At 45.1% G+C, this 21569-nt stretch overlaps 1 protein-coding gene across 4 annotated transcripts; it reads left to right on the forward strand.

Annotated features, from left to right (window-relative positions):
* Positions 1-4805: 4805 nt before the first annotated feature.
* On the forward strand, positions 4806-21205 carry LRRC32 (leucine rich repeat containing 32). Of its 4 annotated transcripts, none has more exons than XM_086743157.1 (3): positions 4907-5033; positions 13104-13194; positions 17514-21205. In XM_086743157.1, the coding sequence occupies exons 2-3, from the start codon at positions 13108-13110 to the stop codon at positions 19452-19454; spliced, it is 2028 nt and encodes a 675-aa protein (XP_086599283.1). In that variant the 5' UTR covers positions 4907-5033; positions 13104-13107; the 3' UTR covers positions 19455-21205. The 4 variants fall into 4 exon arrangements, with proteins under 4 accessions (XP_086599301.1, XP_086599283.1, XP_086599290.1 ...); XM_086743164.1 differs by lacking the exon at positions 4907-5033 and adding an exon at positions 5071-5153; XM_086743148.1 differs by lacking the exon at positions 4907-5033 and adding an exon at positions 9507-9813.
* Positions 21206-21569: the final 364 nt, after the last annotated feature.

Genomic DNA, 21569 nt, shown 5'->3' on the forward strand with positions numbered 1-21569 from the left:
AAGGTATATCTCCTTTGCAGTTCTAAGTGGAGCTGTATGCATCTTGCAGTGGCAATGTCTTCATGGCCCAAGGCCAGGTGGACTTGAGGAATGTCCAGGGGACTAAACCAGGTCTAATCTGGAGAGATATCAAGAGCAGCATCTTCCTCCCAGACAATGAAAAACATGGTGCCTGAAAACTGCAGGCACCGTATGATGACGTTGAGATAAGACAGGAACCACAGCTGACTTGGTGACCAGGACAACCTCTCTCCCCTCCCTGCTCATCACCAGTGTCAGCACCAAGGCAAGTCAAAATCCCAGCGTGTAAAGGATCTCCATGATCCCAGTGGGACAATTCCCCGAACAGCAACAGGAACAGAAAAAGAGTGGCCAAAGTAAAGCTCTTGGCCTTCTTGTTCTTCATGCATCTCTTTTAAAAAAACAAGCTATAATCAGAGTTGGAGGAAATGAACCATAAATATCAAACTTTGTTTAGTCTGGGGAAATATCATTTATAATTAGAGATGGGCATCCTGTTGACATGATACAACCTATTTTAAGCGTGAGGTGAGCACGTGGTCATCTTCTAATCTTTTGCAAGTGATTAAAAACTGCCAGTTCATCTCTTCCTGGCTGGTTTATTTTGTTTTTCTTTTCTTTTTTTTTTTTTAGTGTAATTTCTAAAAAGCAACTGGGCTAACGTCAGCTCAAGATAATGATGCTTATACTGGCAGTGATGTCTTGAAGCGTCTCAGTAGCTGGGAGTTTTGCTTTCTGTTCATGAACTTCTTCTTGTCTTCATGCCAGTCCCACCAATCAAGCCTGCTCACCTCTCCCATGAAAGAGTGGGAATCCCATGAGGCTTGGAGGGGTTGAGCCTATGCCAGGACATGGTCCAGGGTTGACTTTGTGTGACCAGCACTGACCTCTGGCTCTTTTTTCAAAGTGAAATTTACCAACTGACACATCCTGCTGCCCTAGTGTGGAGGCGTGCAGGATTTGTGCACGTCAGGTACCAGCAGAAATCACTGCAGGATTGGTGCTTATAAGCAGTTCTGGAGGAATGATGCTACAAGTCTGCAGGGTGTGATGTTCCTTCTAGTTTCTTCAGGTGTTTTCATGAGGTATGCATCCCTTCCCCACCAAACCAGCTTGTTCCCTCCAAGTTGGGTGTAGTTGTAGAGTTTTCTTCAGAGTCTGCATCAGGTTTGGCTGCTTCTGCTCCACAAAATCCTCCTGCACTATCCCAGAGGGCTTTGGACACTGTCTCCACCTTATTCAAGGCACATCAAAAGAAACATAACGGTGGAACAATGACCTCGAGGCTGTGGGAATACCATACAGAGTTGGACACCTGAGTGCTACATACCTGGACATAGCCAGCTTGCTCTAGAGAAGGGCCAGGTCTGTGTGGATCTCCCTGGGAGAGACATCTTTAGTGGGAGAGACGTAACTGGAGAAGCACCAGCTCTCAGGTGTCACTGGGAATCAGCCACAGTTTGACCCAAGTCTTCTGCAGCCCACACACCAGAGATGGAGGTCTAAGAACAGCGAGATCTGTGGGAATAATTCCTTCTGCTTCCATATGAGTCTGAAATTTATTGTCGGGAGACTTCTTATCCTTTCTATGATAGGCTGTTTTCCTATTAGTTAGCCATGCACTGCTTGGAAAATACAATTGGACCCCTGTCTCTGAGCAGCAGGTCCACAGCTGTCCTGCAGGCTTGGCTGCTGTGACATCAAGCTGGCCATCAGGTTGTCCTGGCATGATGACAGGAGGAGATATGATACAGCCTTGTGCCTTGGGGAACTCTGTTTGTGGGTCAGTCGTGGCCAAATAAGCTAGCATGGACTAAGGTGTGAGTTTCAGCCTGCACAGGAGGTGAGCATCAACACAGCAATGTCAAACTCATTCCATATTCACCAGGCATGGTGCCACAAGACAAAGCGACAGTGGATGGTTAGTTTAGGCATTGCATGGAGGGGATAAATACAACTTTCAGATTTGTGCTGGTTTTGTGTAGCAGGAGAGGCTACAGTGGCAGCTTCTGCAAGAAGCTGGTAGAAGTTTCCTTGTCCGGTGGACTTGGCCAGGTTTAGGGCAGACCCGCTGCTGGCCAGGGCCAAGCCAATTGGTGACAGTGATAACGCCTCTGTGGTAATGTATTTGAGAAGGGGAAAAATTAAAAAAAAAAAAAAAAAGAAGTGAAGACACTGAGAGAAGGCAGAGAGGGGGAGGCGCGAGCCTTGTGGGCCCTGCACCCCTCACCCTCTGGCCTCCCGCCGGGTGGCCGACTGGGCCCAACTCGGCCCGGCCCGGCTGCAAGAAGTGGAGAGGAGATGAGATGTGAAGAGACCCTGAGAAGCATCTGCCTGAGCCGGTTGTGAAGAATTTCTTGTGAGAGCAACGGCTGCAGACGCCAAGGTCAGTGAAGGAGGGGGAGCAGTAATGCTGCTCCTGGCAGAGATTCCCCTGCAGCCCGTGGTGCAGCCCATGGTGGAGCCGGCTGTGCCCCTGCAGCCCATGGAGGTCCACGGAGGAGCAGAGATCCCCCTGCAGCCCGGGGAGGACCCCACATCAGGGCAGGCGGGTGTCTGAAGGAGGCTGTGGCCCGTGGAGGCCCCGCTGGGGCAGCCGTCCGTTCTTCTGGAAGGACTGCACCTCGTGGAAAAATGGCCCATGATGGAGCAGTTTCACGAAGGACTGTAGCCCGTGGGAAGGACCCCACGCTGGAGCAGGGGAGGAATGCAAGGAGTTCTTCCCCTGACCAGGAAGGAGCAGCATAAAGTGACAAGTGATGAACTGACCGTAACCCCCATTCCCTCTTCCCCCCTGGGCCGCTTGGGACAGAGGCGGGAAGGAGGTGGAGATAATTGACATTAAGTTAAGCCTGGGAAGAGGGACAGGTGATGGGAAGTTATTTTTGTTCTCTCTCTCATTATCCTGCTTTAGTTTTATTGTTAATAATAAATTGAAATAGTTTTCCCCAAGTTGAGCCTGTTTTGCCCATAACAGTAACTTGGATGATCTCTCCCTGTCCTTATCTCAAAGCCTTTTGGTTATATCATCTCTCCCTATTCCCTTGTAGGATGTGTAGCGTGAGTGAAAAACTGTGTAGCTTGGTTCTGAGAGGGGCTAAACTATGACAAGATTATAAGATCATTCCTTGATGCTGCCCCGTATTCTTGGGACTGCAAATGTACCTTGAAAGTGCTAATCTGAGGACATCAGTAAGGTTTTGGGGCTGTGGCACGCAAGCACGCTTCTCCATAGGATCTGCTTCTGTTGCCAAGACAAGTCAATTAGAGATAATTTACTTATTATTAAGCCATTTGGCTTTTAATAAATATATATATGCAGCTATACACGTACACAGGCAATAGCTACTGCAGTGATAAAATCATTATTTTTTACATGTTACTATTAAATTTATTATCCTTGTTACATACTTATTGCAACAACATGTACAAAATACGTTTACTGCAATATTTAACGAACCACATCTTTCACATCTGTAGACGTTTTCATCTCGAGTCTCCCAGTGTGCTGCGGATCCGAAGTAACTCTGACTGACAGGAGCCGGTGTCCTACAGAAAATGAACAGCAACCTGTTGCGAAGAAGCAAAGGCTGGGAAGCCGGCATGTGTTCAGCAGAATCCACAAAGCTGCTTGGCACATGGTATAGAAGGATATGGCTTTTATCTCGTTTTAATAAGCAGATCCAGGAAAGCACGGTGGAATTGATGCTGTCCAGGAGAAGCGAGTCAGCACCCCATTGTTTTTTGGTGAAAATCATTGGCTATTGTTGCACACCTCAATGCAAAGAGGGGAAAACACCCAATGGTGAAGCCTCTCCTCTGAGGGGGAGGTCACTCGGTGGAGGTGCTCCTCATGCACCATGGGGAGAAGGTGGGAGGTTTGCAGTGGTCCCTGGTGCCTGTGAGATCTCCCCGGTGGGGTGGCTCAGGGGAGGGTGAGTCTTGGCTGGTGAAGACAAGACGTGGATTGTTCCCAAGACACCCAGTCAGGAGCTGGCAAAGCTCTATCAGAGGTGTGTACTCCTGCAGATGCATGGAGCCAGTGGACACCTGCCCAGGCACCAGGACACTTCTAAGCAGAAGAAGACAATATTGTCAATGTGAAGGTCTCCCACTGATTTATATGAAAGCATTGCTTCTGAAATAAAAGGGAGTTTCACACCTAAGGAAAAGAAATAAAAATCCATCCCCTTGCCCTTTTTAGAAGGCATTTACGTTATCACCCATCCAAGCATTAAATTGAATTTATCCTTTCCCCCAGGGGTGCCTTTGCCCATCCCACTGCCGTGCCACAGAGACACACCTGAGCTGTCGGGACACCAAACACGACGCCTTTGCCCTGTTGCTGCGCTTCCCTCTGAGGTACCCTTTTCCTACACGCTCTATCCCGCACATCCTTGGAGTTTAGGGTTTGCAGCCAGCTCAGTCCCCGTGACTTACCCCAGCCCCGGTGAGGGCTGCCCCCGAGAACCTGCAGCTCCACGGGGCTTGAAAGCACACGCTCGCATCTGTGGGACAGGCACAGCCAACTTCAGAGACAAGCATGCGTCCCTGAAGCCTGCGGAGGGGATTTTTTGTGGTATTCACAGACCGTTTCATGTGTCAATACGAGAGGAGTGTAATTACCAGCTGAGAAACTGCAGGAAATAAGCCAAGGTTGAATGAACGAAATGGAAAATAAAAAGAAGCGCAGAGGACACACACATTTTAAAACTATTACGGAGGTATGTATTCACGTGCTCATGGGAGCCTGGGAATATATAAGAGCTCATGACTGCGAAGGAATGAATTCAAGGACCGGTCTATGGGGAGTATTTTTTTTTCCTGTGACTTCAAACTTCTCTCGGAGCTCGCAGAGTTTTAGTCAGCTGGCATGCAACAGAGGTACGACTTCCCCAAGGAAACTCTTCCTCGGCTTGCGCTGGAAAGGCTGCTGGGAGAGTCTGGGAGGCAGAAGGCTGCAAGCAGAGGCGAAACCTCCTCCTCCTCCTCCTCCTCCAGCCACAGAGCAGGTACGTGGAGACGCGTGCGAAACCGGGAGCCTGCTGGAAAGTTGAGCTTTCGACTGCGGGAGAGACAGGGGCTCCGCTGACTTAGAGCTGCAGCCTTTAAAAATAACACAGATGAGGAAGGTACTGTATAAATAAAGTATACTGTGTTTATGGCTGAGGAACTGACTAAACACACTGTGTAGATGGCTCTATCCACACAGCTGTATATTTAATCCATCAGGGACTTGCACTGCAGCCAGTTAGATCCTTTACGTTAAGGAGGCACCGGTTAGTTTATAACAATACCGTTGTCATATGCATGCTTTGTTGTTATTCTCCGCGTTTACAGTAATGGAAGGTGGGGAGATTTTTTTTTTTTTCCTTTCTTCACAGGACTTTAGTCTATTTATGGTGTTACTGCATTGTAGCGCTCAGAACCAGGAGTGCTGCAGAGATCAGCATTGTGCGCCGATTAAATGCTGCTCGTCCAGCTTTCCGACACCGAATCCTCATATAGCCTTGGGCAAACCGCACAGTCCCCGGGTAAAATGGGCAAAATGCTGTTTGGCTGGTCTGCTCTTCTTACTGTCAGCGCTGTCATTGAGCTCTCCCCGTTGGAGCACGAGGTGTGAGATGGCAAGGTTATTTTTCTGTTCCGAAGATCCTGCCAGCTTGAATGTCACCTTGGGTGAACGATGACTTACTGATAGTGTTTTGCCCCATCTGAACTGTTATCAGAAGGAATTAGTGTTGAGACAATATTTTAAAGTTTTAGAAAAGCCTAGTTTATATAAAAGTCAGAGATAATTTTCTAAAACCAAACCCTGTTGTATTTTTGCTAAAAGTACAAATATGTTTCCTTTAAATAGAAGCCAAAGTTTGGCTTTCCACAACAGTGGAAATTTGTTTGTTTTTTTTTTTTTACTAAGGTGTAACCGTTTCAACTTTAAAATAATCTTATTATTCCAAAATATTGAAATCCTTTAGCTTTCAGTCGCAAAAAAAAAACCCAAAATCAGTTGGTAGGTGGTTACAGCTTAGTGACTGTATCAGTGCATGACCTTTTGCTAATACAATGATGGATGGATTCAAGGGGGGGTATCAGTATCATGCAAGTAAAAATCTATCAGAAATCATTTTCCTCACTTCATTTTATCTCCTGTTGGATCACATAAGTTGAGTGCTCGTTTTCTCACACACTGACTCCACCATCAGTAAAAGAAAAATTGATGAATTATAAACAAATTTCTCTCTTTCTTTGCTGCACTTAGATTAAAGCTGGTGAGAAAAGGTTCTGGTTTGGTTCCTGGATTTGAGTTTCTCCAAGAATTTTGTTCACCAAGGAGAGTATTTAATGTTCAAAGAGTTTAATCTTCAAATGTCAATTTATGTCAGATTTTGTTGACAGAAGTGTTTTCATTTTCCCATCTGCTGCTGTCCCTTTGCCCAGCCCCTCACTCATAAAATCTCCAGGCTGGTGGGTTTTGTGCATTCTCATTAATTTACATTTTGTGTCGTGTAGAGAGGAATAGGAAAAAAAAAGGTGAATAAAGTAGGGGAACTGGGTAAACCCTGTGTATCCAATTAATTGGAAAGGTTAATTTTCAGTGGGGAAATACTGTGGGCTGCACACCTGACAGAGAGGACAGAGAGAGAGAAGGAAGGAAGGCAGCAGCTTCAAAAGACAGGAGAAAAGCCACATTGGGATTACAGGAGATGTAAAAGTTCCTATTTTGATGTGTGGACTTAACAGGAGGCTGCATCTGCCCATGAGAGACCCTTGGTGCAGATGGCACGAGCAAACCAAACCAAGAGAGGCAGCTCCTGGAGATGGTGTAGGGTCTCAGGAGCTGGAGCTGTGCCTCCTTCTCAAAGGGTGGCATGGGCTATGTGGTTTTTAACAGGGTTAATATTAATGTTGCCTCCAGCTCCCTGGTGGGATGAATCACCAGGGAGCTATTCCAGTCGTAAGGGAGTAAGACTTGCCCCACTCCTGCCCTTGCAGTTCAGACCCACTTGCTAAGGCGGGAGCTTGTTTTGTTTACTTCTCTGGAGAGTTTGATTCATGCGGCTCGACACAGGACTCAACCCAAAAGCAGTGCCTTAGAAAGCAGCAGCGTTATGGATGGACAGACTCCAAAAGGTCTGGAGGTTCAAGACACATAATCGTCAAGACGTAGTCTTGTTTATCTGAAACCCTTGGGAACCTGCAGCAGATTACGGACGAGCTCGTGAGAGCCAGCGGCTGGGATTTGCTTTTCCTTCTTGCTCTGGGCCAGACTGGGAAAAGGGTTTGGAGCAGAGAATTCTGCCGAGGTGCCCACTGTCCCTAATCCCCACGCCACCCCCCGCTTCGGGTGACCTGGGGTGCAATCTAGCTGCTGTCAGCAGAAACCAAGCAAGCAGTGATTGCTGAGGAGACCGCAGGAAAATCAGGAAGGGCCTGACTTCACCGGGTCGCAAGTGCAAACCCTTTGGCATCAGTGGGATGGGACAGACCTTGCTATTTCGTGCAGGTGGGCAAAAGAGCTTTATTCTCCAAACTGACGGATGGAGATGACCCAGTTGTCTGATAGAGATGATCTTTGCTCTGCAGATGGGACTACCAAGCACATACCGTGCTAATGTTTCAACATCACTTCAGGGTGTAAACTGCTGGGTACCCCAAAGCATGAAAACATTGAAAATGGGAAATCAGCCAAACGCTTCAGGGTCTTTGAAACTATTTGCTGTCAGATCCCCTTTAGGAAAGGGCAAAGATGGTAAGGACACTGCTGATCTTTCCTGGCGCGGTTGGTGTTCCTCTAAGGCTATGGTTTTAATGAAGCAAAGTCCCGAGCAGCAGAATCAGTGCGTGCCCTTCCCTCCTGCTTTGGCATTTGTTTCTGCCCAGGCTTTTTTTCACAGTTCAGCTGGCACAGCTGCTTGGCCACTCAGTAAAACAGCTTGAGGAACAGAGATGGCTTTTTAAAAAGCACACCCAACAAAAAGCCTGCTATTTTTTCCTCTGCAAATTCAAACTTCCCACACTGCTCTGAACATCCAGGTGTAGGAAAATGTGAAGTTGCAGTCATCCAGGGCACTCACTGCTCTTTATTACAGGCATGATATTTCTATTCCATTTCCAAAACACAATATCCTCTTAAAAAAAAAAAAGTGTTTTTCTTTTCTTGAAGACCTCAGATACTTGAGGTTTTCCTTGCGAAAGTGGCTGTGTGTTGCAAGTGCTTTTGCTTGCTGCTGACAAGGTGAAGTCTAAACGCAGCGCATCCAAAAGGCATTTAAACCTCTGGACCCCACAGCGGTCCTCAGATTCAATGTGAGTTTCCTGCTTTCCCTGAGGGAATTGCAGAGGGAGGGCTTGACTCTAGGGAGTGTGCCAAAAGGATCAAGGAAAAAACAGCGCTGCAGCAGCTCCGGCCAAGGGACACTCAAGACTTGGGTGAAAGCGATCAAAACCAGTCTGATGAGAGCCCAGTCAAAGGGAACCAGTGCAGGGTTGTGATGATCTCCCTGGCTGACTTCTCCTGAGAGCTAAACGTGGATTTTTCTATCCATTGCACCTAATCATGCCCTCTCCTGCACGCAAGCATACTGCCATCTCTTCATCGCATTTACGCCTCTCATTTCAGTGCGCATTGCGAAGCAAACAGGATGGTAAAAGCCCAGCTTTTTGGCATTTTATTTCAACCATGGGAAAAGTACGCTGCGACAGTTCAGGCTCATGAAGCTGGGAGGCAGCAAGTGGGAAATCTGTTTAGAGGCGGGTTTTCCAGAAGCAGGTCTTAATTAGCTAAAGGAAGTGAGGAAACCAGCAATTAGACAGCTGCTCCAGCCCTAGAGGGCAGCACAAAGTAATAAATAAAAAGCTAAATTCGCAGGCAATCTGAAATAACCGTCTTCGGCATGGCAAAAGCACCCCTTGTGCAACGGGAAGTTTTTACTAGCGTGTCCAGTAGATTGAGGGCTATGTACTTGCTGCAGAGACTTCAGCAGCTCATCCGGACGTTTGAACAGCTCTGCCTTTATCAATCTCCCTAATTCCTGCCTCGTGCCCTGAAAACCCTTCAAGTCAGGTGCGTTGTAGCTGACACTGAACCCCCATCCTGCCTGCAGGCTGCTATCACACTCTGTTTAGCGGGACCACCGCAAAGAGAAAGGGTTATATTTTCCAGGACTGATTTCCAGATTTTGGGCTTTCTATTTATCAGCCGTGAATTTGAAACTTTTAATCCTGAAGCGCTGTTTTCCTAACGATGCAGAGAGTGATTTAGGTGCAGGGGTAGGAGGCTGCAACCCTCCAGGAATGTAACTCGCGGACACAAAACCCTAAAGTAAACACGCCGCCTCGCATCGCGCACGCAGCTAAACAATGGCATCGGCAATGATAAGTCACTTATTCCCCTGAGCAAACCCATGGCCCGATCCCTGACAGTTTCTCTGGCAAAAATCCCCCGTTGTTTCTCAACGCCTGCCCTGAGCAAGGGCTCCAGGATGTCACACAGTAGCTGACTCCGTCCGGAGCACAGCCGCGGCCGGGACCCAGCAAGAGTCCGCAGAGGAGTCCGGAGGAAGATGAGCAACATAATTTAAAGCAGACACTGTCCCAAATAAGGTTATTTCCCTGAAAATGCCTTCATTATGAAGTTACGAGTGAGCTTTTTGGCGTCCCAAATGGGTGTACGAGACGCTGAAGAACAATTTCATCGGTACCAGGACTGAGCCGCTTTTGAAGAGCTGGATATGCTTCGTAAAGACATGATAAGCAGTGTTTGGGGAAGCCAGAAACCCTTGAAACAAGGTAAATGTGAAATATTCACTCTTTTTAACCCTGAAGGCTCTTAACATGGCACCAAAGAATCTTGCTTGAAAAAGGAGATCCTGGGGAGTCTGAGTTGTGTTTTGTGTATTCTCTCGCATTTAACCTCTCTTTGGCAGAGGAAAATGTCTCTGTTAATTGCCTAAGCAGTAAGAAAAATTACCCTTGGGGGAAATTTGGAAGGTGCTCCTGTTGTTAGCTGCAAGCAATGTCTATGAAGTGTTTTCAGGGTTAATATCGTGACAGAGATGGAGGCAAATATTTTTCTGGAGCGGAACTGGGCAAACTGGGATAAAACTCTGATTCTTCCCTGGTTTCAAATGTGTCTTGTGGCAAATCGGTGCTCTTCTCTGCCTTTGCCCTCCCATTTGTTAAGTGGGTATGCTGACGTGGTTTGAGTACCGTGCTTGTTCTAGATGCTGAATTATTTGTCCCACTTAAGAAGAGTCTTTTGGGGTGTTACTCACAGAAATCACCTATATTTTTTAGTTTTTGATGGGGCTGGGTAGTTTTGAAGCACCCTGATGGAAAGCTGTGACACTGAACGCGGTTCAGAGCACAGCCCTGCTCTCAGGTATGAGCAGGGCTCTTATGCTGGGATTTTTATCACAGCTGCCAGTGGGAGCAAACTGGCACCAAGCACGAAGCTGCTTCAACTCTGGGAAAGCCTCAGAGCAATAAAAGCCACTTCAGGTCAAGTTGCTGCTACTGCTGCTCCTGGACTGTTTTTGTAAGCTGTGTTTAGAGCCATCAGTGCAGGTTTGGTGGTGATGCTCATCAGGGTTTGGTGGTGATGATCTCTGACACCAGGGCAAAGGGGGTCTATGTGAACCCCGTGCTCTGGACTAGGTGAGGGTGGTGGGCACCTGAGACCTGCCCCGAGGGCAGAGAGGAGGAGGACACAGTGCTTTAGGAGGGTCTAAAGATTGTCCAGAGAAAAGCTAGGCAGGGAAAAGCTCCTCAGCTGAATGGAAAATCACCTTGGGAAGGGAATCTCCGTGAGCAAGGAGGTTGCACTTTATCATGAGGAGTGGCTTACCGGGTCCGTGTGGTCTCATATGGGAAGAGACCACCAGGTCTTAGTGCTTCAGGGTGTGACAGCCACCTTAGAAACACCTTGAGAGACGGCATCCTTGCTTACTACAGATCTGTCTCACACAGCAAGCTGTTAAATCACCTTTTTCTGTTCAAATACATCAATTTCCCAGCTGCTTTATAAGCTTATAATTGAGGAAGATTCAAAGCGTGTTAAGACTCTGGATTGTATCAGGTTTTGATTTAAGAAGCAAAGAGACCATTTTTTTGCAGTAGCAGTGTGATGAGAGAGGGCATTGCAGACCCCATGGGACACGTGCTGTCCATCAGGACAGGCAATATCCATGGAGATTTCATCAGCTTAATTCATTGGATTTAAACAGAAACAATTTCCATTTCAGGGCTCTGAGTAAAGCCTTGTAATCAACGGTATGTTTGTCTTTTCTCTCAGTTCCGGCAAACTAATACCCAAATGATAAAACTCATTTTCTCCTCCTTAGAGAAGGCACCCACTCCTTTAACCCTGGGGAATGAGGAATAGAGGGGGCACAACAGAGATGGTGGTATCAGCAATTCCTCCTTCCATAGGATTATTTCAGCATATTTTGCAAACAATAATTAAAAGAGTCAAGAATGAATCTCATTGGTCTTGTTTTAGAGGGGGGAAACAGACTTCTGATCCTGCTGATGAGCCTCAAAACCAAACTCCTAGCTTTTTCACCTTAAGGTCCCAGATCATCATCCATCACTAGTTATTGGAAGGAATGTGTAATCTGAAAATAGAGCAGCTGTGATCTAAGCATCCCAAGTTTCTCTTTTCCTAGTGCACAACTCTTTTCTCTTTTCTCTGGCTAGGAAGTGAAGGGATGAGCAGGTTCCCATAGTGAACCTGTTGGCATTGCTGTTCAGCAATTGCCACTGCTGCACGGAAGCGTGGCCATCAGCTGCATCCCTCGAACAGTGGAGGGATCTCCATCAGCTGGGAATGATCCCATATATTTTGTTTCCAGCCTCCTGATGCTCTGTGGCTGGAAGCCACTGAGTAACAATACATTGATGCTACACATGCATGGGTTTGGTGTGCATTTGGAGTTTGCCAGATGCAGGCTTGCTCCTGGAGAAACTTAAGAGCAGTGCTAGCTAAGCATTGCTGCATGGCTTCCAGTTGGGAGCTGGCCTGTGTCTCGCTGGCTCTGGATGTGGGCAGGACCAGCTCAGATGTGCCTGTAAGAAGCCTTACAAATATAGACAGATTTGGCATGTTTGCAACAGAGGCTGTCATAAAGAAGTGATATCTGGAGCTCACATCAGTGGTGACCACAGCCAGAGACCTCATTAGCGTCCATCTAGAAACAAGCTGTTTGAAGGACGAATGTTTTCCCTTGGCCTCATTTGCATTTTTCTCCCATTGCCCAGTGACAAGCCTCCCAGTGTTTTGCTCCTTTTGCAGTTGTTTCTATGCTTTTTTTTTTTTCTGAAGTGCTTTCCAAATGGTTAAACACTGATTAATCCTTTGTTTCATGCAAATCCATACCTTTTTGTATCTGTCTCTTTTTAAGACATCTGCTTTCAAATGCATTTAAAAGCCTGGCCAGACCTGGGATGTACAAAATGGAAAACTAACATTGGACGAAAAGTTCTCAGTCCGTTTTTTAAGCTGTTTGTACTAACTCAACAAATTTGGATGAGCACGTAAAAGCTCTTTGACACCCTGGGATGAGAGGAGTGGAAAACGTGGATGGAAATGAAAACTGTTCCCAGTGCTTGTGGTTTCTGAGTGGCACACGTTCGTGTTGGTCAGGAAGGACCCCAAAAATTCAGCCCAGTTGAAAGTACATGAGCTGCCTCTAGGGGAAGAGCGAGGTGGCTCTGGACGGTCACTCGATCTTTGGTGGTTACCTTTCTCAGTGACACCAGACACACTGCCCAGCCTGAACATCCGGATTTCATTGAGTGGCCTGGGTATCGTCCATGTAGCAGCTGAAATCACAATGGGGCAATCCGGTTAAATACCTTGGACGTTCTTTTCATGTCTTCACATAAATCTTTTTCCCACCACACTCAAAGGGATGCAAAGGTACCTAGCTAGGTCATACATGCTGTAGACTCAGAGATGGGTTAATCTATTGGACTGCATTTCTGCTTTTCCATGTTAGACAATGATCCGGTGCCAGCTTTCACATGCGTTGACTGCCTTGTCACATTTGAAATCTAACCGTAACTACTTTTCCCTGCAGAACCATGAAACTGTACATCATCTTCTTCCTGGCGGTGGTGAACAGAGGGACCTCTAACTATCAGCCTACAGAGGGGATGTCCTGTAAAATGGTAAGGCTGTCTCCCTGCTCAGGGCCCTTGAGATCCTGGGTGAGGTTAGGACCCCCTTGTTACAGGCACTGCACAAATAGCTATGGTCTCTGAAGGGGGAAACCCCCCAGAGCCAGGCTCTCTGTAATGGCAGAGGTGGGATTTGCTGGGTTAGCGGATGCTCAGCAGGCTGTTCTCAGGCTATGTCCTTGTTGTAGTGACACCACACAGTCGGGGACACCAAGAAGGGTCATTACCTCCATTTTTTTTTCTAACGGGGAACTGATTAAAATAAATTCGACCTGTTTTCCCCAAGACTACACAGGGATTCTGTGGCTAAGACAGAGAAAGAATGTAGACCTAAAATCAACTCCATTATATCAGGCCTGAGTTCTTTGTGCTTTAAATAAAGCATCTTCTGTGAAATACATCTATACCAGCCCTTTTGTAATGACAGGGAGACTGACCTCCTCTGCCCTGACACAGCATTGCTGCCAGAGGAGTTGCACCTGACTCCTCCTGAAGTTAAAAGAAGTGACAAAGCCTCTTGTTCCTGTACAAAATTTGCTCTTTGAATTTTTGCAAGTACCTGGTACAGTATTATAAATGTTATTCACAGCTGAACTTTCTCCCTTCTCTATCCAAGTGCTTCTGACTGTAACAGGCCATTTAAAAATACTTATCTTTTTTTTTTTTTCCTGAATGTTGAAGCTGTTCAGCACAAATCCTCAAGAATTTCCAAAATAGGGAAAAAAAATAATTTGCTAGCTGTACACATCTCCCTTATGGGACTCATTCCATTCCTGCCCACCCTGCCGTATTACTGCACTTCCTGAATTCCAGAGAAATTAAGACCTAGTATATATAAAAAGATCTTGGGAAGGTGACTGAGTAGCCTAATTCATTGGCTGGAGAAGGAAGACTGATGAAGCCACTGTAAACATGACAGCTTGGGTCACATGTATCATAGTCACAGAAAGGCTGGACGAGACATGCAATAATCCAAGCAGATTCGTCCCGTTCCATTTTTTGACAGGTCACAGATCAGGCTGGTTGCTGAGAAGTAAACACATGCTTGTTTCCACCGCTCCACTGTAAATGGCTTTCATCAAGCCAATGACCCAAGGCTCTACGCAATGAGGCTGGGATAAATTCAGTCCCAACAGAAAACACGCTGCAGTCAGGGGCTAGGATGCTCATCTGGTATAAATTAGCAGCTCAGCATCACTGATGTCGATGTTCATCTTCCTTCGCTGGGCGTTTGGTCCAATGGAAGGAGGAGGGTGTAAATCCAAACACAGCTTAAAGAAAGACGGAGCTACTGGATTAGCTGATGAGTCCGTTGAGAGTCCTGCTTCCTTCACATAATGATTTTTCTTCACAACCTAACTATTTTACATGGTACTTTCCCTGTAGGGACACCTTTAGAGTAGCAAAGGCTCAGAAATGAAAACTTTCATCCCAGATCTTCTGCAAGAAGCACAAATGAGAAACCTGTGCCCCTCTCTGACTCACTGCTGCTGCTCCTGTCCTTGAACAAAGTCTTGTAAAAGAAGTTTTAGGAACTAAACAGTCCCTACCAGACCCTTGACATGGGAGTGAGCTGCAGTGATTACACAAGTTACTACACATCTGCATAGCTTAAATGTCAGGAGGTTCTTCCTAACTCATATTGACATCCAAGGAGAGAGGTTTCCACTAGTTAGTGTTTTACCTCCCAAGGAAAGATGTTTTTGCTAATTCATGTTAGCATATCTGGTTATCACAGGTCAGCCGATATGTGGTCCCTGGGCAAATTGCTAAAATTTTGTTGTGCAGCTGAGTCTCCACCTGAGCAGCTCTTCTAGAGAATAGACACAGACACTATGCAAGCGCAAGTCAGTGCCTCCAGCTCAAATTCTTTGGTTGAAACACTCATGAGTTTATATGGGAGAAGACAGGTGGATGCTTGGATCCAACTGCTTTGCTTGTAGGTCTCTTTCCAAGGGGGATGACAACTTCCACCCAGTGCTAAGCAGTGAAGAATGGGAGTCAGAATCCAAATAATGCTCAGCTTTTGAGCTGTTGGGTCATTTTTTTCACTGGCAGCTGAACGGAACCAGACACAGAAGGGATCAAGTGCTCCCCACCCTACAGCACTTCTTGTCAATGGACTTCAAACAAACCGGTAACAGCATCAGCAGAGATGATGAAGTTAGAACATGAGACTGGCAAAAACCTCCTCTCCAGCCTCAGGCTGCCAACACATTGGGCTATGGGGAGGAGGGAAGATACATATGCAACAGATGCTGTCTGCTCCATCCCATGGAGACATGCTTCATCTTTTCTACCATTCGCTGATGCGAATGAAATTAATGCAGTTTGAGCCTCGGGGGAGAAAAGGTGGTGCAGAACAGACTAGATAAGAAATTCAACGAGGGTCAAAATAGTCAGTGAAAAAGAATGGAAGTTAAAAAAAAAAATGGGAGGGGAAATGTTATAGGAACAAATGGCAGACAGTGGGAGGTATAGATTTTATCAGCCCCTTTTATCACTGGGAGGGTTCAGCGGATGCAGATTAAAGGCCCAATCCTGCAAGATACGTGGTGAACTGGGACTGACCTCTCCCCCACTGTCTTCATTGAAAACCATCCAGCTGACACCAATGGGTGTTGGATCAGGACTCGGCCATGGTGCTGGGTGCCCAGAGGGAGTGGAGGATGCCCAACACTTGTTGAGATCTGGCTCGAAGTTCGGGAAGAAACCTGGCATTTGGCTCAGGCTGCAAAGCGGCTGCTGCTTTTTCACTCCAGATTTTTGCATCCTTTTGGCTGCTCCCTCTTCCACAAAATGAGGAAGAGACTTCCTGCTCCACTCCTGAGCCTCGGAGCTAAGTGCACATTTTAGCTGAAAATAAGCAATTCTACAGTGGCTTCGAAGGGAACAAGTAACGTCAGGAAGAAATCAGAACATTCCCTTCTCTATTTTTTTTTCTGATTTGTTTAGCTGGGGGAGATTTGGATGATTTGGAGGGGAAAAAAAGGAGGGGATTCAGGATTTAACACGCCATTTACTTGGGATCTTTGGGAAAGATGTATCACAGGAAGGATTGCGGAGCAGCCGGTGTGTATCTAGAGTCTGATGAGCACTTACACTTCTCTGGCACATTTTTGTGCTGTCTCCAAGACTCACATGATGCAAAAGAGATTCACAAAATGCTGACTATTGCCCCCCTTCTCCTAAACAGACCCACCACTTCATTCATCTAAAAGTTCACACGAAACAGATGGGCTTTAGTACTTTTTACTTTTAATGTTTCTTTAATGTCTGAAAAGCTTTGCGTCATGGAATCTGGATTCAGCTTCTCCACAGAAGTTAAGATTCAACAGATTTTTTTTCTTTCTTTTCTTTCTGATCTTTCTACAAATAGTACATGACCTAGTCACCCAAATACATTCATAACAAGAGTTTTCCTCCAGTAAATTTAATGCTGTCTAAGCCTTTCGCATTCCACTTCCTCCTGCTGCTGCATGTTCTCCTTAATAACAAAATACAGCTTGACATTTATGCAAGGATGATCATGTTCATCTTTCCAATGTTCCTTATGAACACACACTCCAAATTTTGCTCTGGACACAGATTCAGTCCTTGCTGCAATTAAACAGTCATGCATCTAGAAGACGATCTTGACTTTGACACTTGGGTTTTTTCTCTACCCTGAGATTTGGACTGAAAAGGCATGACCTACGCTGCACATCACAGCTTTTTTTTTTCTCTCAAAAGCTGGCTTTACATAATTTTTCTTTTCCATGTTGCATCACAGGTGTCTTGTGTGGGTGGCTTCATAAGGCATGCTCCCCATACAAGAAGAAGGGAACGGTTGCCTTAAGAAAAGGATAAACAATGATGGTAAAAGCAGGAGGAGTCTGGAGGTTTGCATCAGAAACGTTTCAGTACATGAAGACCCAGTTGGTTGAAGACGCATTGCTTAACTAAGCCATGGCTACATGATCATTGCTTGATTGCAATGCAAAGAGGCTAGAACTAATTCACTCAGGACAATTAAAATAAGTCTGGGACAAAGCTAAAAAAAAAAAAGAACATTTAGTAGGCATCACATGCAGATAAAACTCTCTGCTGTTGCAAGTCAGAAATGTCTTTAAAAAGAAATGGGTGCTGCTAGCTGCAAAGAAGAGTAAGGGTTGTTATTCTTGCTGTCTGAATGCTCAGAGAAAATAGCATGATAAGTATTTCAGAAGAAGGCTCTGTCTGGATGCTGAATGTTATTTTCTTTATATTTAATGCAAATATTGAATGTTTTTCATTGTCATGTGACAATCCATTTTCTCTTTTTCTGGCAGGCAAACTCACAGGCATTTTGCCACAACAAAGGCCTTCACCAAATCCCTCGTGAGCTCCATCCAAACGTAAATAAAATAGATCTGTCTGGAAATCTGATTCAAAGCATCCTTGAAATGCCATTATCATTTTACACTTCCCTCCAGTGCCTGGATTTAAGCTCTAACCAGATAAGCTTCATCAAGCCTGGAGCCTTTGCACACATGACGAGTTTGCTGGAAATAAATTTAGCCAACAATAACCTATATGAGCTTGCTCAGAATGGGACAGAGGGGATTGGACTTTTACCCAAGGTGGAAATACTGGACTTGTCCCACAACAGTCTGTACAACGGGATGGCTGAGTATTTCCTTAAACAAGCTCCAGCGCTGCGGTATCTTTCCTTGGCAGACAACAGCATTATAATGATATCAAACAAGATGTTTCAGGGATCTCCCAGTCTTGTGGAGATAGACCTTCAGAGTAATATCATCATGGAAATAGAAGAAGGTGCTTTTGAGACTCTAGTGAACCTTTCCAAACTCAATCTCTCCATGAATTCAATTACTTGCATCTCTGATTTCAACCTCAGGCAGCTGGAGATACTTGACCTTAGCAGGAATAGCATTGAGACCTTCCACACCACAAAGTCAGATGATGAATACAGCTTAAGATGTTTGGATCTGAGTGAAAACAAACTGCTTCACTTCCCGGTCTTCCCCCAGGTAAATAAGCTGGTAACTTTGAATTTATCAAAGAATTTAATCCAGCTCACTGCTGAGTCCCCTCATAATAAAATGGACTATATGGAAAATGAATGGCTAGATGCTTCTTTTCATCTTCTTGATCAGAAGCAAAGCAGAAACAAAAGTTCTCTTTATTTATCCCAGCTTGTATATTTAGACTTAAGTTATAATGAAATCAAATCCATTCCAGATGAGTTCTTTGAATCAATGTTGTCCCTTCACACCCTTAATCTTAGTAAAAACTGTCTTCAGGCATTTGCAGTAACTTATGACAGTGCATTGATCTCCCTAACTGTCCTCGACTTGAGCTACAATGCTTTGCAGAACCTCCTCCTAGATGCTGGCACGTTGTCGAGTTTGAAGGAGCTCTATGTTCAAAACAACCATCTTCAGTCCCTGCAATTTGATATCTTCTCAAGTCTTCCTAGCCTCAGACTGCTTAATCTACAGAGCAATAATATCAGCCTTTGCAGTATGTACTCAGGATTAGCTAAGCAAAGACTTGCTGGAGAGGAAAGTGGTTGTGTATCATTTGTTGATTCTCCTACTCTTCAGTACTTGTACCTAGCTGACAACATGCTGAACATCCTACCAGCGTACACTTTCTACAAGACTTCTCTGGTTGTCTTGGATCTCTCCATGAACCCCGGACTGAAAATAGAAATTAAAGCATTATCAGGACTGGAAAAGTCTCTGGAATATTTGTATTTACATGGCAATAGATTGATAGATTTAAATATTGACTTGCCTTGTTTTAGTCACCTTAAACATTTAAACCTCTCTGAAAATCAGTTGAACTGGCTGCCGAAGTGGGGTAGTGACTCTCCACTGGAAGTGCTGGACCTACGGAACAATAGGTTTAGTACATTACAGAACAGCAACATTTTAGCATTAGAAAATTCCCTTAAAAACTTGTATCTCACTGGGAACCCACTCAACTGCTGTGGAAACATCTGGCTCTCATCAATGATCCAGAACAAAAATGTCCAGATCCCCAATGCAGAGCACTTAACGTGCCAGTACACTCAGAACTTCGGGTACCAGGAAGAATTGTACATCGGGAACATTAGACCAGAAGACTGTGAAAAAGAGGATCTAAAGAAAATCAACTTCCTTATTATATTAACATTTGTGTTGGTTTTATCCGTGATCATCCTTGGTGTGGGTTCATTTTTTTGCTTCCGCAGGCAAAACTTTGGCCATCAATTTAAAGCATAGGAACACAAAATGCCTTGAAAATTGAAGAAATCAGGTGCTACACTGCCAGTGTGTAGAAATGAAGGGTAAAATTCTCATCTTTGATCTTTAACTGTGGATTTTAAGACAGTTTCAAAGCACCCCTGAACTGCACCACTATAGTGCTCTGGGCTGCAGGGACTGACAGGAGAATTTGCCATGTTTTCCGCTAGCTTCATTCAGAAGCAGATCTGATTAAAAAGTTTATACAGTGGTAGTTTAAACCAGACCAAAAGAAAAAGCCGTTTAAGATCCTGAGACTTTTCACTAAGCTTCTGGATACTCCGTGATGTCACTTTTACGGAAGTTGAGCATTTATGCAAATTGAGCATTGTAACTGAATTACCTTTTTATGATAGCCATCAGCGGCATCGCATGAGTAGGAAAGCCCTTCTTAAAGTTACGTACCTCCATGAGATGTTTTTCTTTGATCTGAGCTTTACTTTTTTCCTAACTGGTTAGAAATAACAGCTCCTAACCCTTCTTAAACTGAAATGGTACAAACCGATGACACAGCAGGCTGAAATACAGCCTTTCAGTCCTTGACATTAGTTGAAAAACTCCCATGAGTTCCAAAACAATGAGAATTTTGCTAAAAAAAAGGCAATCACAGTTTGTGTCTGTGGTGCTCATGGCTGCCATTTAGAAAATCCAGAGCTGACCATGGAAACCAAAGACCTTGGTGGTAGCAACCTCTGAATACCTCGCTTTGCTTGTAGTACGTTGCTCCAGCCACTGGGGTAAGACATGAGAGGTGGATGAGGTTAGTTAGTCTTGGCACTTAGTACCCACAAGGGACGTAAGAGATATCTCAGGCCTGAAACAGCTGCACCATACGTTACCCAGATCTGCTCAGAAGGTCACAGGTCCACAGTTCAACTCAAAGAGGAGAAATTTGCCCCTCACGTGCAATACATATTTAACTGGGTTTAATGTGAAGAAATTCATCTCTGGGGTGAACAATTTTTTAAAAGAAGAGTCTTGGAGAATGAATTTCAACCAGCTACCATTGGACTGAAATGTTTATATTTCTAAGGAAAGCTGTTGGGAACTCATTGCATACAGCTGCATTTCAATGCAAAACAAAAAAATAATATGCCTATTTTTAAAGGTCACAGGAGGTCAGACAGCAAAGATACCAGTGTGAAACAATACACAGGGAATCTGGTCCTAGGACACTATTCTGATCAGAGGTCCACTGTGCGTCCCTAAAAAGAGATTATGGTCTAGAGGACTGGCTGCAAGAAAAGTTGTGTAGATCCTCGTTCTGTGATGGATTTGACGTGGCCAACCTGTTGCGTTGCTAAAAGCTGACATTGACATGTGTTATGTCCCGTGCTCTGATAGCAGATTCATTGTTTTGAAGTGAAAAGAAGCTCACCAACAGTGGGAGCCTGACATACTGAAGAGGTTCAATGGCTTCAAAAGGAGCTATTTCAGCTTTTCTGTTAATGCCAGGAACTGTACACGAAGGCACATAAGAGAAACAGAGGTCAAACCAAAACCTGCCCGGGTAAACAACTCAGAGTCAAATTGCTGCTCCATTTCTGTTTCTTCCAGCTAGTGAATGTCAAATAAACACACTACAAAAAGGTGTATAATTCTATTTTTAAAACAGTTGTGTAAGGAACTGGTTGGTAGTTTTCATTGTGGAATTTTGTACAATAAAAACACCTTTGAATTTTGTAAAAAGCACAGGGTTGTGAATATATTAAAGCACCAGCTTGGAATGCTCCACAGATGAAAAGCTATGTCTTCCTATTTTTCTATGGTGTTCAGACTCCACCTTAGACCTTCCGGTCCTGGAGCAGGGAGAGCTTCCACGTATCTCAGAGTACAACCAGTGGACAACAAGGAGATCTACTGAAGATGTACTTAGGCAAGGATTTGCACAAACCACCAGCAGCAATAGGGCTTGATCTAACATCTACGGAAGCCAGTGCTACCCACTGGCTCAAACTTTTATTCTTGTAGCAGAAAGCTTGCACAAGCAGCAATCCCAGGGATTAGTTGGAAGCCCGATGTTGAAGTTGGTGAGCTTTTCCTTTGGTGTGAAAGCAAGCTGAGCTTCACACTCAGGCGCAGACTAATTCAGCC

This window comes from Chlamydotis macqueenii, chromosome 1 (assembly GCF_036417535.1).
Source record: "Chlamydotis macqueenii isolate bChlMac1 chromosome 1, bChlMac1.mat, whole genome shotgun sequence".
NCBI lineage: Eukaryota > Metazoa > Chordata > Aves > Otidiformes > Otididae > Chlamydotis > Chlamydotis macqueenii.